This window comes from Podarcis filfolensis (genome assembly GCF_964270895.1).
Source record: "Podarcis filfolensis genome assembly, chromosome: 4".
NCBI classification, from domain to species: Eukaryota; Metazoa; Chordata; class Lepidosauria; order Squamata; family Lacertidae; genus Podarcis; species Podarcis filfolensis.
In genome coordinates, this window is record NC_139607.1 from 51,610,858 (window position 1) to 51,628,791 (window position 17,934).

A 17,934-nucleotide genomic window follows, 5' to 3' on the forward strand; every position below is an offset into this window, starting at 1 on the left:
AGTTTGTGTTGGTATAATGACATGGAAGGTCTCCAAAGGACATTTGACAGTTTCACTTTTATATGTCTGGGTGTAATATAGCAAGTAAAGTATGTGTGCCAGTTCGGTTTCTTCATGGTGTTCAATTAAGACCCAGAGTGTAGTACTTAAAAAAAAAAAATCAAAGACATTATTGATAAATTTTTACCCTTTTCTAAATTTCAAATAAGGGTGATTCTTGAACCAAACTTTTTACAAGTGAAAATAAGCTAGAAAAATAACATTTTAGCTATATGAAGGTGTGATATTTATAAATTCAGTCACGTTAGAAACAGGTTATTCATAGTCTTCAATACACTGCTGCTACTCTGTGTATAAGTTTCAGTTGGCAGCAAATTTTAAATAAATATATGGTCTTACAGAATTTAAGTTCAAGCTATATGTATATTAAGCTTTATAGATTTTTGACAGTGTTCTTGTAAACTTACAAGTTACTATTTCAAGGATCTTTTATCTATACTAGATGTCAGCTATTATGCACTGTGTAAAAAATTTAATTGATTTCATATAGCCATCCTCTACATGACCTTTTCCTAAATTTTGTAATATGTACTTCTTTATAATTTGTTTCTTTTTTTAAAGCTGTTTTTGATGTGTACATTACAAACATGTAAGAATCTGAATAGTATCCCTACTTTGGAGAGCTTTCTGTAGTTTTAACATGGCCAGATTTGGCACTTGATTAACAGTTACAGGGTGGGTGAGTACTTAATGCTTTCCTAACTTTCCATTCCTTTACTCCAGATTGTTTCACAATGGATTTTCCCCCTACAAGGTTCCAGTTGCATGTGTGCAAGAGTTACATTATTTTTGTCCTAGATCTTAATTCTTTAGGTTTAGTAATTCTTTAGGTTCACTGCCAAAATGATCATGAAACTTCCACAAATTGAAACACTGAAGTTGACGCTCATGCATGAGACTTAAAATCTATGCCTACTATAAAGCAACAGCTGAAATAGCATTTGTATTTTGTTTAAAAATATATATTGGACTTTATTCCTAGAAACCAAAAAGCCTCAGAGTTCATTGAAGTGAGTTTATGTAAGTTTATGTAACTATGGTTTGCTCCATGGCAGGGAAGCAGGAGAAAGCATATGGTGTAATGTAACAACCATAAGATTTCAGTTTGTTCATGTTTTCTTTGGTGGCACAAGAATGAGATAATTTTTACTTTTCCATTTCATGTGATAAATGCCATGTGATGTCAGCTAATATTTACTATGTTAACGAAACAGATACCTTTTCCCTTGCATTGTTGAATGCTTATGGTATTGTTGGTATACAATTGACAAGAAATATTTACATATGCAACCACCGAGATGAAATAGCACCTCCTGTCATGTCAAAAAGGAATATTGAATTTGGCTCTGAAAGAGCTATCTAGCCATCTAGTAATATGCAAAAAGTGGGAGCTATTACGTCACATCATCCTTCGGTATAACAAGTGGGGTATTGCAGACAATTGTCCATGTTACTAACAGTAGGCTTAATGGTGCAAAGTGAGTGCCCATGGCTTGCTTCAGATGTAATACAGGCAACCCTCTATTTATGTGGGGGTTACATTCCAAAGCACTACACGCGTCAGTGAAATCACATATATTTGAAACACCGTTGGGAAAAGCCTGCAAACACCCCATTCCACTCCTTCCCAACCCCTTTTTGTGACTTTTTTGGTCACTTCTGGGTTCGACACGCTGCACATGTGCACCGTTACACGCATATTGAGCACGTGTAAATGGGGAGGTTGCCCATACACGTTTTAAAATGGGAAAGATATTTTAAATTTGTGAACATAAAATCATTGTATAACACTTAAGATTATAAACTAAAATTTGTTCTTTTGGTAGGAGCTTGCTTAATAACTTATTTAAATTGAGCTGTCATTGACTAATATTCTACCAGTTTTAGGGTAGGTTGTTATTAATATAAACACTTGTGTATTTTTAATAGCAAAACGTTAAAGTGTTTGAAGAGTGCCACCTTCCTAATGATGATGATGATGATGATAATTTTATTATTTATACCCTGCCCATGTGGCTGGGTTTCCCCAGCCACTCTAGGCAGCTTACAGCATATATTGAAACATAATAAAACATCCAACAGTAAAAACTTCCCGATACAGGGCTGCAAATATAGAGATTTGCTGTGATGGCACATTCAAATGCCAGCAGGTGTCTGTGTAAAACACAGTCCAAGCAAATGCATGCATCCTTAGCTAATTAAGCATGGTTTAATTTTAACACACATGGCTACTGATATATGTTTTGTGTTCTTTCTCATAAGTTGATGCTGGCTTCTGTAATCATTACCAGGAACCTCGGTCTCACAATTGTACTCTTTATGTGGTATTTCTGACAAGGTCTCAAGGGAATATAAGGTCAGATATTTGAACATTAGTACCAACACCTTTCATTTAAGTGGCCACTAGAGGCTGCCACAAAACAGTGCACACCTTGGTCTATAGCTTGTAAATAGTGTTAAGTTCTGAGTTCTGGAATCAAAGCACTTAGGTGTAGGGATTTTCTTTTCGTTCATAGCTTTGAAAAAGTAGTTTACAGACACACATATAGGTTTGTTTCATTTTTATCAATATTTATGTCTTATCAATATCCCTAAAAATAATATTATATTTCTGAGATAATGCTTCATAAAACTGGATATGGATTACTATTGGCAATGGTCTTCCCTTGTTTCATACATTTTCATATGCCAGTATATTTTAAAAGAAGCCTCTTTCTGACGCTAAACAAAAGCTCATGGATCTTGTGGATAAAGTAACAGAGAAGAAGATACAATGGGCTTGAACAACTACTTCACATTCTTTAGATAATGCTCTTTCCTTCAACAACTTAAAAAAGAACTACGTGTTAACATATTAAAATTAAGATTAATAAGGGATATATTTGGCTAAAAAAACTAGTTTGAAACAAAAATATTTCTTTTTGATGAAGTAAAGGGAATTTTGGCATGAAATTGTATTCATCATTTTTTCAATTGATTAATTGCTTGACACATATGTCTCCAAGTAACATAAAAAATGTGAAAGCATAAAGGATTTGATAAAATCTGAAAAAGAACAATGCACTGCAGTAAAAGTCATAAAAGAGACTTAACAAGTCAGAACCAACATTTCAGCAGCAAAAACGCTCCATCAGAAGGTGGTTTGACTATTGCCCATCAAAAAGAGAAGAGATTATACATGCCAGATTACAACATATAAACTACAATGAAATCAATCTATGACTAGCTATAAAACATCAGTAAAACATCACTAGATACTGGTAGATGCATTCAGACCATCATCAACATCCTTTTGGCTCAGGTAAAAACCTTTTTATGAACAAGCAGGTGATAAATTTTCAAGTAAATAAATAATACAATGGTGCATCAAATAATGGGGCACAAACTGTTTCAAACTGACTTTAAACCTCAATGAGCTGATAAGCATAAACTGTTGTTAGAAAACCTTATCTTCAAATAAATGATTCCTAGCTGATTTTTGTCTAATTTTGTTTTATGCCCAACAGGATGTCCATGGTTTATTTTTGGGGTGGCTTGAAAGAAATGTGAATGCAGAAGGATTAATCAGATCCAACATGGTGTCCCTCAAGTTTGTATCATCTTGCATCAAAGGAACAGAAGTAACACCCTCGCTCATGCCGGTAGTTACTGAGATGGAAGCTTTCTCATCCGAACATTTCAGTTTTGAGAGATACAGGCAAAATCTACATACAAAGAAGCTTGGGAAAGTAGTTCTGTTTGCTGAAGTTACATCAACCACCATGAATCTTCTTGATGGGTAAGATTAGCTGTGATGGTGATAACTTTTTTTCTATATATTAGTTGGCAAAAATAAAAATGTTCTGTTGGACTTCCCATACTCCCAATTTACTGAAAATAATTCTGGCATAGGAATACAGAGACCCTTAACATTTGATCAATTTGCTGAAAGAGGTTAGACAAATATTAAAGATATAAACTGTCATTCATTAATCAATATATATGCTTTACTACAGAGTCTATAGTACAGTTTTCCTGTATTGGGAGCATTAGATCCTCAGTCTTATAGCTGTAACAACACAAGCTTTATTTCATGACACAGCAGCTCAGGGGTGTTCCATGCAAGTATGCAGATTTTCATGCAGCAGGGTGGCAGTTGTCTTTTGATCATGTGGGGTTGGAATGGTGATAGGGATGAGCAGGTCACTCCTTTTGTCTTTAGGATACTCTGTTAGAGTTAAGCTGTCTCCTAACTTCCAAAAAACTTTTTTATGTGTACGGCCCTTCCACTGTGTACTCTTCCACTGTGTAAGGCCCTTTCCCCAGATGATTGCATGGACCTAGGATCTCCTTCTCAGTGGCGTAGCGTGGGGGGTGCAGGGGGGGCCGGCCGCACCGGGCGCAACATCTGGGGTTAGGGCAAATCCATGGGTTAGGGGGCGCAAATCCACGGGTTAGGGGGCGCAAATTACTTGCCTTGCCCCGGGTGCTGACAACCCACGCTACGCCACTGCTCCTTCTAGTGTTTGGAGGAGATGGAACTTGTTTCTGCACAAGAAACTCAGAGCACAGAATCAGCCTTTTTCTAGCAGGAATTGAATGAATTTCTAATTTGAACTTGAACAATTGGAGTTATAAGATTGCAACAGCAAATATATGTTGCACAGTTTCCAAGGTAAGCAGCTCCACATTTTTCCATTGTGACTGTTCTGAAACTGAGCTTGTGAAACAAAACATTCTTTTTTAGCAAGCAGGCTAACATGCTGAACGTTTCTTGTTGGCAATTTTGGTCTGTATAAATCTTTGTTATTTTAAAATCATTATTTTAGAATTTTGAATCACACCACCAGCATCACTGCAGTTGTGGTTTTGGAAAAGCTAATGAGCAAAGTGTATCTCATTGATAGCTGTAGTTCTTTAATTTATGAACATAACTGTTTCAGGTTTTTAACCTGAAATATACTCAGAGTCGCAAAGTGATTTCATGCTCTTTATTCAGCTCATAGTGGTGAGGAGGAATGAATGAAAGTCCCCTCAAGGTATCTGCTTTATATACATTATTTACACAATGGGCTGCACATGATTGGCTAATTCCGGAATTCTACTGTAAGCCAATCAGGTTGTGGATTCACTTCTATCTGGAGCATGATTGGGTGGTTCCTGCCAACCAATCATATTGCTGCATTGTTCTAGGACCAATCTGACTGCTGCATTCTGAATCCTATTGTTCTAGGACCAATCAGACTGCTGCAGTTTGGATCCTATTCAACTCAGTACATAACACCCCTCCCCTCTAAGTTCCAGTCCTGCCCGGGAGGTCGCATTCATAGTCCTCGAGGTACGCCGGTGGCCTACGTGTGCGTTGCGGCCTGGGGTGTTCCCTGGTCCGGGGTTCAGGTTCTGGCTCATGTTCCAAGGATGCTGGCTGTGATGGGCCTGTCTGGTCTGGTGCAACCGGCTCGCTCAGTCGTGGTTCTGGTTCCGGTGTCCTTTTGGCTTCGCGGGTCCTCTCTGTATTTACTGATTCTGCCTCTCCTGCTGGCCCCACCTGCTCTATGGGCCTCACTGCCCCTCTGTTCCCTTGGGACTCCTCTGACCTTTCCTCCTCCTGGTTTTCTCCCGGGAATCGTCGCCGTATCTGGTCGCAGTGGCGGCGCCAGCATTGCCCCCCATCCGTTAGCACCTCGTACGACACGGGACCAGTGACCCTGGTAACTGTGGCGGGTACCCATGCTGGGCGTGCCCCAAAATTCTTTGCGTACACTGGGTCCTGGGCCTCGAAGGTCCGGGGGTTCCTGCCTTCCCCCACCACTACCTCATCCTGAGCTCTATCGGGGTGAAGGCGGTCCAATCTGATTGCAAGGCGCCGACCCATTAGTAGTTCAGCGGGGCTCCGGCCAGTCGTTGAGCTGGGGGTGCTGTGTTGTGCTAGGAGGAATGTGGCAAGGCGGTACTCCCAATCCCCTTGCGTCATGCGGCGAAGGGTGTCCTTGGTGGTCCGCACCATGCGTTCTGCTTGGCCATTGGTGGCAGGGTGGAATGGCGCCGAACGGATGTGGCGGATGGCGTTCTGCGCTGTGAAGGTTTGGAATTCTCCTGACGTAAATGCAGTCCCGTTGTCTGAGACGAGAGTGTCAGGGAGCCCGTGGGTTGCAAACAGCCTGCGTAGTACCCGGATGGCTGCGGACGTAGAAGTGGACGGTACCAGTGCGACTTCCAGCCATTTGGTGTAGGAGTCCACCACTATGAAGAATGTTTTCCCCTGAAAGGGGCCAGCGAAGTCCACATGCAGGCGTGACCATGGTGCTCGGGCGGACTCCCAGGACTGGACTGGGGCCCTTGGGGGATCTGGGCGGGATTCTTGGCAGGCCTGGCAGTGTTTGACCCAGGCCTCTATCTCTCCGTCGATCCCCGGCCACCACACATAACTCCTGGCAAGGGCCTTCATTCTTACTACCCCTGGGTGTGTCTCGTGTAGGGCTGTGAGGACCCTTTTGCGGAGGGGCTGGGGAACAACGACCCTGCTTCCCCATAACAGGCACCCCTTGTGGGCTGACAGTTCATGTTTGCGGGTTGTGTAGCCGGCGAATTCTGGCCCGGGGCTGCTGCTGGGCCATCCCCTCCACACCCAGTCCAGGACGCGGGAGATGACCCTATCTTTCTTGGAATGGTGTGCAACTTCTTGTGCCTGAATGGGGCGGTCGGGGAGCAGCTCCAGGCTCATAACCTCTTGTGCAGGTGCTGGGTCGGGGCCTGTTTCCGGTAGTGGTAGCCTGCTGAGGGCGTCCGCATGGCCCATCGCCTTCCCAGGGCGGTGAATCAGTGCATACTGGTAGCTGGCAAGGAAAATTGACCACCTGAGGACACGAGGAGACAGCACTTGGGGGGTCTGCTTTTCGGAGGCAAACAAGCCAAGCAAGGGCTTGTGGTCAGTCACCACGGTGAAGGGCCGCCCGTACAAGAAATCATGGAATTTTTTTACTCCCTTCACGATTGCCAGACCCTCCTTGTCGATTTGCGAGTAGTTCCGCTCGGTTGCGTTGAGTGTCTGGGAAAAGTATGCCACCGGTACCTCTCTTCCATCCGGGAGTTGGTGTCCCAGGACAGCGCCAATGCCATAGGGTGAGGCGTCGCATGCTAGCACCACCGGCAGCCTCTCGTCGAAGTGTGCCAAGACCGAGTTTGAGACAAGCAAGTCCTTGACTGCCTGGAATGCGGCCTCCTGGCGCTGGCCCCACACCCAAGGGGCCCGCTTGTCCAGGAGTCTGTGTAGGGGCTCCGCTACCGCCGCCTTGTGGGGAAGGAAGGAATGGTAAAAGTTCAATAGTCCCAAGAAGGCCTGAAGTTCAGTCTTGTTCTTGGGCGCTGGGGCATCACAAATGGCCCGTACCTTGTCCCCAGTCGGGTGGACCCCTTCTGCGTCCACCATAAATCCCAGAAAGTCCACCTGAGGCACTCCTAGTAGACATTTTTCCCGCTTCACCTTGAGACCCGCCGTCTGGAAACGGTGCAGAACGGTGCGGAGGCGGTCCTCAAACTCCTCTGGTGTGGGCCCGGCAATCAACACATCATCGAAGAAGGGGGTGACGCCAGGAATCCCTTTAAGGAGAGAGTCCATTAGATTCTGGAATATGCCTGGTGCCACGCTGACACCGAATTGCAGCCGCTTTACCCTGAACGCTCCTCTGTGCGTCACAATCGTCTGTGCCTCTGCTGTGGCCTCATCTACTGGCAGTTGTTGATATGCTTGGGCCAAGTCCAGCTTGCCAAAAATTTTCGACCCAGCCAGGGTGGCAAGGACATGGCTGACCACTGGCACTGGGTATGCATGGGCCGTGAGGGCCTTGTTTATGGTACATTTGTAGTCTGCGCAGATGCGGACCGAACCATTCGGCTTGACGGGTGTGACGATTGGGGTTTCCCAGGGGGCATTAGGCACCGGCTCCAGCACGCCTTGCTCCACGAGTCGGTCCAATTCCTCGTCTATACGGGGTTTCAGGGCGAACGGGACCCGGCGGGCCTTGAGCCTGACTGGTCGTACTGCGGGGTCAAGCTGTAGAGCAATGGGGGGGCCCGTACACTGTCCCAATTTCCCATCAAAAACCCCCGGAAATTCCTTGCATATGGCGTCCACGTCCACTTGTAAGCTCGTGTGGTTCACCCCGGTGACGGCTAGCCCCAGTGGTCCAAACCATGCCAATCCCAGTAAGCTAATGTAGGGGCCCTTGACCACAAGCAAGTCCAGTTGCCGCGTCCGCCCTCGGTATTGCACCCTGAAGGTCCCCACCCCCATTGTGGGGACCTTACGTTTCTGGAAGTCCCGGAGGGTGAATGGGGCCGGCCTGAGTTTGGGACCCCCAGTAGGACACAGTTTCCTTAAGGTCCTTGCCGAGATTATGGATAGAGTTGAACCCGTGTCAAGCTCCATGCGGCATGGGGCCCCCTCTATGTGTACCTCTACATAAATTTTCTCTACGTTGGGGTGGGGCAACTGGTATACCTGGAAGTCCGTGAGCTCCGTCGAGTTGCCTTGGTGTGTTGGGCCCCGGGACCTGGGGCTCTTGGATTGGTCATCTGATGCCTGGCGTCGGGTGGGCCGAGCTCGACACACCCGGGCGATGTGTCCCAATTTTCTGCACTGCCTGCACTCTGCGTTGCGGAAACGGCAGGTCCTCCTCTCGTGACTGTCTCCACAGCTTGCGCAGTTCCCTGCTTCTCGTCGAGGCAGCTGTGGTATGTGGGCTGCTTGAGTGCGCTGCTGTACTCGGTGCACCTCCTCCCTGTTGGATCCTGAGTCGTCGGTGAGGTCTTCGTGGTGGACCCTCGGTTGGGACGGCTGGCTCGGCCGTGCCTCTTGCGTCGACCTCTCGGCAGCTTCCGTTGCCAGGGCCTCCTCCAGAGCGACCTGGAACGTTAGGTCCTTCTTAGCGTAGAGGCGTCGTTGCAGCTTCTCATCCTTCAGGCCACCGACGAGGCGGTCACGAAGCATGTTCTCCAGCTCTGAGAAGTTGCAGAACCGGGCAGCTTGGCGGAGAGAGGTCACAAACCCAGTTATGGTTTCCCCAGGGGCTTGCCGCTTTGCATAGAAGGCATTTCGACGAGCCACCACAGAGGGCTGTGGCGAAAAGTGCCCCTTCAGCTGTTCCATTATTGTTTTGTATGGAACAGTAGCGACGTCTTCGGGTGCAAGGAGAGCCCGGGCGATTTCAAACGTCTCCTCTCCGCAGACGCTGAAGAATATCGCCCTCTTCTTGGCGTCTTCTTCATCGGTGACCCCTTTGGCTTCTAGGAGGAAGGTGAAACGGGAGGCATACGCTTCCCAGTCTCCAGATGCTGGGTTGAACGGCGAGAAGCTGCTGTTGGTTGCCATTCTGAGTTCCTTGTGTCCCGGAGCTGAAGCCTGGATACACGGTGCGAGGCAGCGGTGCGGCAGGTGGCGGTGCTGTGGTGCTGTGTGTGGCAGTCAGCTCAGCGGGATCCCACCTTCGTCGCCAGTGAAATATACTCAGAGTCGCAAAGTGATTTCATGCTCTTTATTCAGCTCATAGTGGTGAGGAGGAATGAATGAAAGTCCCCTCAAGGTATCTGCTTTATATACATTATTTACACAATGGGCTGCACATGATTGGCTAATTCCGGAATTCTACTGTAAGCCAATCAGGTTGTGGATTCACTTCTATCTGGAGCAGGATTGGGTGGTTCCTGCCAACCAATCATATTGCTGCATTGTTCTAGGACCAATCTGACTGCTGCATTCTGAATCCTATTGTTCTAGGACCAATCAGACTGCTGCAGTTTGGATCCTATTCAACTCAGTACATAACATAACCTCAGCAACTAATTTCAAGAGCTTATGCTATAATAAACTAGTTATGCCTTAATGTGCTAATATTTTAGTTACAGGTTTATTAAACTGTACTGAGCAAACTGTCTATATGCATGCAATTTTCCATAAATTGTATAATTTTAGAATAAAGGTAAAGGAACCCCTGCCCTTTTCGGGCCAGTCGTGTCCGACTCTGGGGTTGCGTGCTCTTCTCGCTTAAGAGGCCAGGAGCCAGCGCTGTCTGGAGACACTTCCGGGTCACGTGGCCAGCATGACGAAGCTGCTCTGGCGAGCCAGCACCAGCGCAGCGCACGGAAACACCGTTACCTTCCCGCTATAAAGCGGTACCTATTTATCTACTTGCACTTAGGGGTGCTTTCGAACTGCTAGGTGGGCAGGAGCTGGGACCGAACGACGGGAGTTCACCCCGCCACGGGGATTCGAACCGCCGACCATACGATCGGCAAGTCCTAGGCACTGAGGTTTTACCCACAGCGCCACCCACGAAATATTTTAGAATATTTCAAGGCAAATGTTGAAATCTTCATTATATTTTGTGCTATTCTGTAGCTAGATGAAAAAACTGACTTTTAATTTAATGGAAAGGTGAAGTTACTGTGCAGTAAATATAATGGTCACATGTCTTAAATGGACATATCCTATAGATGTATCCATATCTGGCTTTCCATCAGCAGAACAGCGCATCTGCCAAATCTTACTGCCTTTCAGTCTGTGTCTTTCAAGTATAGGATAGCAGCCTCAATTACGTGAACATTCTTTTTCTTTTTCTGATTCTTTTTCTTAGAAACTAGATACACTAATATGTTTCCACAGTGGGTTTTTCACTAAAGTCGGTGTGGACTAAGTAGTTAAAGATTTTAAAATATTCAGCTCATAAGAAAGCCAGATATGGAATGATTCCCCGCTGAGTCATTTCAGCAACAAAGAAATGCTGGCAGAATGACTGAAGTGAGTTTGGGTCACGGGTGGCACAGGGGAGAAGCACACATTGTGTTGTATCCTATACTACACATATCCACATTCCTGTAGGTGGTACAACCTTTGCCCTGGACCAAATGCAAAAAAAATTAAAAAATGAATCCATGTCATTGACTTCAGTGTGAGGGGGCAGGTGTCTCTGAGTGCACAAGTGGATTTGTGTTTCTTTCAGGGTGTGTAGGGGAGGGATAATAAGAGTGGGAGGGGCATTAATTCCTGGGATGCAGCATAGGGAGGGAATGGTCACATTGTTTGTCAGGAGAGGGGATAAGACAGACTAGAAAGACTAGTTGGCCCATGCAAGGGCCAAGCTATCCAACCATATTGCATTCCTGATCACTGATTCAGGCTTGTTTCACTGGAGGCTGCTTTCCTCTTTCTTAATAAGGGAATTTGTCCTGGATTTATAACATAAGCTCTTTTACTCAGCTGATGCCCCTGTGTCCTGACATCTAAGAGTGGGGCTGGGATTAGGAGACAGAAAAATGCCCTGTGGCAGGGTTGGGGAACTTCATGTCCAGGGGCAAAATACAGTCCTCCAGGCTTTTTTATCCAGCCTTCATGACTCTACCAAATACCCATTCCTCACTGACCCAGCTCAGCTCCCTCTTCAAGTGATTTAGCCTGGCTGGAATGTGTTCTTTAACTTTCAGTAAATTCTCCTTCTTGCTGGATAGTGGGTAGAAAGGTAGAGAGGGTGGTGATGTAGGTATAGAGAACCTGTGATTTTGTGGAGTGCCGAGTGCCTTGTGTCTTATTAAATCTTGCAGATTGGTATTAATGTAGATTTAAGGTAACTCCAAAAATATCTAAAATATCTTTTTCTATAAAAGAGTACATGTGTCAATTTATGATCTAGTCAAATGAGTCTGTGTAAAGTTAATATTCACTTTATTGCTTTTTTTTTTTTTTGGTCACTGTAGCTAAGGGTATCATGTAGCAGAACTAACTTCCCATTTTTTTTCTTTGACAGTCCAGACCATAGTCTATAGAACATTATGCTATTACATTGTTAAAGCTAAGTAGGTCACTTCACGGCCACTCTACCTTGGTTTGGGATCATGGGCAGGGGGGGCGGGCAATATAAATGCTCTAAGTTTCCCAATGAAACAATACATGTGTATAATAAATTTATACATTCTCTGTGTGCAGAAGACAGGAAGTCAGCAGAGCAAGAGACAAATTATTGCTGGTTCTGCTGTATTCCTTGCTTTTGTGCTCTTTCTCTTCCATTGTTCAGTCATAACCCCTGACAGGTACGCTACTTCCCATGACCAAGGCCCACACATGGAAGTAATAGTGTCCCTGGCGCTTGTACAAGGAAACCTATATTGCTCCCTTGCTATAGATAGAGTGCACTTTTCAGGTGCCAGGACTAAGTGGCATGAGAAAAGAGAAGGGCTAGGGAAACTAAACTGGGGTGATTGATCCCTGGCATCTTTGGTTTGCTAGTTTCCCATACTCCACCACATGACAGAGGCAGGAGAGCAAAGAACTCTGAGATCCAGGCACAGCTCCCTTCAGTTCTCTCCTGCCTAACGGATCAGGCTTTCTTCTGGCTTTCTCTTATCTTCTCTGTCAGCTAAGTGTTTTTAACATCAACAGCACTTTATTTCTACCGTATTTTTCGCTCCATAAGGTGCACCGGACCATAATTGAAATTGCATTCAAACATTCTCTCAAAAGCAGGGTGTGGGATATTCTTTGGCCCAGATTGCATTTACTGTTAAGCTATGACTGTGAGGAGGAAACAATAAACTTCTGCTTCCATTTTTAATAATCCTATTTTAGGTCATGTCCCAAACCTAAACTATGGTTAATGAAAACAACCCAGTTTCATAAACTATGGTTTGAAATTGACTTGATTCCACTAACTATAGTTAAGGCTAAACACAGTTTGTCCACGTTGGGACATCACAAGAAGCTGCAGTTAGCTTAAAATGAAAGTTAAAGTCTCATCTTGCAGCTGTGCAGGAGGGGGAAGATGGCATTGGTCCAAGACTCACTAGTTTCTTGCTGTAAAGCTAAGCCATGGTATAGTCTTTCATGTGAACAAAGCCTTTGAGAGATGCGAGCACAATGACACCTTTGTGTAGAACTAGTTATATACATTTTGGATTTTTGGCCTAGAGCTACATTAGAACATGCATAGAATTAAGAGCTGATGCTGTGGTGCTTAGGCCATTTATTTTATTCTTTTCAAACATGTTTATACGTGATACTAGGGTTATTTACCAGGTTAATAAAATGCAAATAAATTATCTTGAATAAGCTTTGATTTCACGGAAATGTATTAATGTAATTTTAGGCTTTTCCTGTTTATGGAATTTTTTTTGAGTTTGAAGGCTTTTTAATATGAAAATGTAATGTGATTTAATAAATGAAATTGTGAGATCTTGAGATTGCAAATGATATCTCATATTCAGACAATGGGTATATAAAGTTTATATTTAATACACTTCCAAACCTTTCTGAAGCTGGATACTAAATCTATCCCAGTCCCTCAAATCTACATATTCCCCCCCCCCCCACAAAAAAAATTAAGACAGAGAAGAAAGTGGGCTGGAACTAATTTAATGGCTGAGTGACCTCACAGTAGAGAAACAGCCGGAGTCTAATAGGGGTCTTTGTCTACATTTCCACCCTAGCTGGTAACTTGCCAGTCAAAAGTCAAGCAAGAGAAACAGGTGGGAACTATTAGACCTGTCATAAAGTTTGAAAAATTGATTCTGGAGCCTAAATGAATAGATTGAACTTGACAGTGTTGTCCTAAAGATTCTAAGAAAAATTCTGTAGTTTAATTTTGAGTCCCTTGATTATTCATTAGCTCTCCAGATGGCCTGTATTGATGTATCACATATTATTATACAAGCTGTATTATTGTTGGCATATATTTGCATGTACAACTAACAAGCAATGTGTGAACACCTCTATTAGTATCTTTAAATTAAGGGGTATTACTCAAATTGTAAAATAAAGATTTGTTTAAATATTAAATAATTTGGAATGATCTGTAATACTTGTATTACTCTGACATCAGAAATGTTTAAATCTATTGGGGCTATCATTCTGGAATGATTTGTTCAAAATTGTCATTGTCATGGTGGCTGTGGAAATTAAAGTTAAATTTATCATTTTATAGCATGTCAGTCAGAAGCATTACCAGTAACTAGGACAGGTTAATGCTGTCGTAGTCCTTCTGTAACGTGCATATCTTTGTTCATTATTAAGGATGTACCTGGAAAATTACAAATTTCATGTAGGTTAGGAATAATTCAAGAGTTGCTTGAGAAATACATCAAGTGTCAGGCAACTGGTTTGAGTCAAGTTAATTAAAATCATTATTAAAATCAAGAAGAAAGAAGCCAAATTTCAGTCAGTGATATAAATCAAACATTCCTTTTTGTAATTTCATAGATTTCTAAAACAAGTGTGCTAGAATTAAAACATACTGGTTTGCAGCTAAACAGAGCCTTTATGCTGCCTGGGAGCATATTCCAAAATATTTGTTTGCATAGCCTCATGCAATGCAAGCATCTCTCACCCCTCTCCCTCCCTGCAAGGCTTTTCAAGAAGATGGGAAATCTTTATGACAGCACAGACTTCAGTGGGAAAGAGAAACTGCCCAAAATTCAGCAGAAGTACTTTGTGTGAGTTGGTATCTACTCATGCAAGTTGCCTCTGCCTTATTTAGGCAATAGTCTCCAGTGATCCCTGATCCTTGGGAGGTGCTTCTTCAGGCATTCAAGGAAGAGGACATTGTGTAAGCAGGACACTTAGCAAATTGCATACTTTTAGACTACAGTGAGACTCCAAAGAATCTTGAAACTGGTTCTGTGAACCTAAGGGGTTTGCAGGTTTGTATATTTTGAAACAACCCCTTCTGCTGCCTGGCAAACTGCTTTGGAAACTGAAGAGAGTTTCATAAGCAGGTAGCAATACTTTGCAGGAAAGCAATAATTTAGACCCAGGATTGTGAATTGTTTTGTCCTAACAAATTATTATTACTAGTTGGCCTTAAACCATGGTTTGTTGTTGGCTTACCAATCATGTTTTATTATCGTGAACTTGGATTCAAATGTACTGTTAAACTATCATTCCTGATCTGTTTATGTGCTCATACCAGGCAAGGAAGATGAGATACACACTTCTTATAAAGTATATGATTCCTTTCAAAAATATGGAAGTCATGGTACCAAATGTGATTTTATTTTGTGAAGTGATTTTAGTGGCAGGAATGAATGGATAATATGAGTATTTCCAAGTAGCAGAACTTTGTTTGTAAAGAGCTTTGTTCAGGACAGGGTAACTCTTACAATATGTGATGATGATGATGATGATGATGATGATGATGATGATGATTATTTTCATAGCATTATGAAACAGTGCTCCTTGGGATTGTGAATTATGTGCTCAACATTGGTTATTAAAAAAAAAACATTTAAAGTGAATTGCAGTTTTCTGCATGAAAGTATTGTTCAAGAGCTACATGTTGTTAGCATTATCATTTTTGTGGTACTTTTTTTTCCTGTGACTTTGTCCACAAGTGGTTAGATATTGGGCAGGAGAATGATGTCATGGCTAAAAAAAGTATATTATTCACTTTTTACTGTGCATAAAATGTGGATCGTTAGAACAGAAGACATGATCATTACATGCTGTAGTATATGAACCAGTGAACAGAGAAAGAAGCAGCTAAAATTGTTAGTCACTTCAGGTTCCTATACTCATTTTTAGAGGAATGTTTCAAAACTGACATCTTTAATTTAGTGGACTGAATGTGCAGCCATAAATGTCAATCCAGCACATGCAATTTTTTTTAGATGGAGAATTAGATAGAAAAGAGATTGAAATACTGGAATTTTACAGTATATGCTATACTGTCAACTCTTCTTATGCAAGTTGATCTATTTTGAGCCTTCTCCCTCTTTTATTGGCAAGAAACATCAAAGTGAAAGTGTTGCAAGCTGCTTCAAGCTATGAACTTGATGTTACTTAATTATTAGGCTCTGATTATAGTTTGTAGCCTTTAAATCAGCGTTTCTCAACTCGTGTGAATGGGGGGGGGGCATGGCATGAGGCTAGGGGACCACAAAGGGAAGTGAGAAATGAAGAAAACAGAGAAGTGACCCAGAAAAGAAAACAGAAAACGGAGAAGTGAAAAAAATAGGAAACAGAGAAGTAAAGTGAACAGAGAAGTGACTGTGCTTCCCAGTGGATGGATCGCCACATGCACTATGCGGCAACATTGCTTCTACTTCCTTCTCCCTGCCACTTCTGCACTCCACTGCTTTTCCTCTTTGGCAGCAGTTAGTGATGAATTGAAAGATGATGAAATAATTGTGCGTGTGAGTCATTTGAAGCAGCTATATAATGATATGGAAGTTCATTTCCATGATCTGCTGGACATGGATATTCCGGCCTGGGTAGTTGATCCATTTGCTGCCTGTGAATGCTGCTGATGTTTATGTTTCTGTGTAAGAAGTGCTCATACAGCTACAGAGTGGTTTAGCAGCCACAGTAACTTTTAGTCAAGAAAAGCTAAGAGTACAATATCTAAAAAGGTTCCATGGCTTTGGGATAAAGCAAAAAAAATTTTTTATGGCATTTCCTACTTCGTATTTCGTAGAATCAAGTTTCAGTCATGTGAATTATTTACTCAGCCTAATGCAGAATCGCCTTGACATAATGGGCACAGGTGATCTTCTCTTACCCCTCACAGCAATAGAGCCAGATATAAAAAAAGCTTGTATCTAGTTTGTATAAATTATAACAATTATAAATAAAATATGTTCTCTTTACAAAGAAAACATTTAAATAGCTATCTTTCTACCAGTGGGACTGGGAGGGGGGCACAGGAAGGAAACAAGGTTGGATAGATGTTGTTATACCAAGTACTGCTCTTACTTTTTGATTCATACAGTAACTAGTCCCTAAGATAATTGACTTGGGAAATTGCCAGACTAAACCATTACATAGTTCAAATTCTCTGCAGTGGTATTACATTGGTGGAGAATTCTTAACTGAGCCGCCCCTCCTTTTCTCATGTACATCAATTCATGTTGGGTGGATTTGTACAGCAATTTGTGTGTAGCAATTCATGCTGAACATGAATTCACGTGCAGCAATTTGTGTGCAGCAATTCATGCTGAATGTGAATTCATGTACAGCAATTCATTGTTCAGTGGACTTGTGACTGGTTGGCTGACTTGGACCAAGATAATAGAATTGTAAAATTGGAACTGACCACAAGGGTCGTCTAGTCCAACCCCCTGCAGTGTAGGTATCTTTCACCCAATGTGGGATCCAAACCCATGACCCTAAGATTAAGAGTCTCATGCTCTACCAACTGAGCTATCCCAAATCATGGTTCCTTATCATCCAGTAAAAAAATGACAAGTGGGATGTGACAGGATTCTGTGCTGGTTCTAGTTTGTTCAAAATATTTATAAATGACTTGAATGAAAGAATAGAGAGCATGGTGATCAAATTTGCAGATGACACAAAACTTGGAGGGGCACCTAATACCTCAGAATGTTGAATCAGGATTCAAGATGACCATAACAATGAATTTCAATAGGAACAAATGTAAGGTTCTGCACTTAGGCAGGAAAAATCAGATACACATACGTAGGATTGGGGCACCTGACCTGAGTGCAGTACAATTCTGGTGTCTAGTGTCCAGGTCAAGGGAAGTAATAGTACTCTGTTCTGTCTTGGTCGGCCCCAGACTGGAGTACTATTTCCTCTTGTGGCAGCACAATTTAAGAAGGATATTGACAAGCTGGAACATGTGCAAAGGAGGACAACCAAGATGATCAAGGGTCTGGAAACCAAGCTTTATGAGTAACTGTTGAGGGAATTGAATATATTTAGCCTGAAAAAGAGAAGACTAAAGAGGTGATACGATAGCCATCCTCAAATATCTGAAGGGATGATGGAGCAAACTTGTTTGTCTGCTGCTCTAGTGGGTAGGACCTGAAACAATGGATTCAGATTGCAAGAAAGAAGATTGTCACAGAAGAAGGTAATATTTGCTCAGAGGAAGAGAAGAGGTGGGAGTCTTTTTG

At 42.9% G+C, this 17,934-nt stretch overlaps 1 protein-coding gene across 3 annotated transcripts in view; it reads left to right on the forward strand.

Moving 5' to 3' along the window:
• The window catches only part of HLCS (holocarboxylase synthetase), a 94,379-nt gene that overhangs the window by 24,806 nt on the left and 51,639 nt on the right, over positions 1-17,934 (forward strand). For all 3 annotated transcript variants that reach the window (XM_083608838.1, XM_083608836.1, XM_083608837.1), the window contains exon 6: positions 3,567-3,838. In XM_083608838.1, the coding sequence (XP_083464964.1) occupies positions 3,567-3,838 (272 nt within the window). The remainder of the gene's footprint in view (positions 1-3,566; positions 3,839-17,934) is intronic.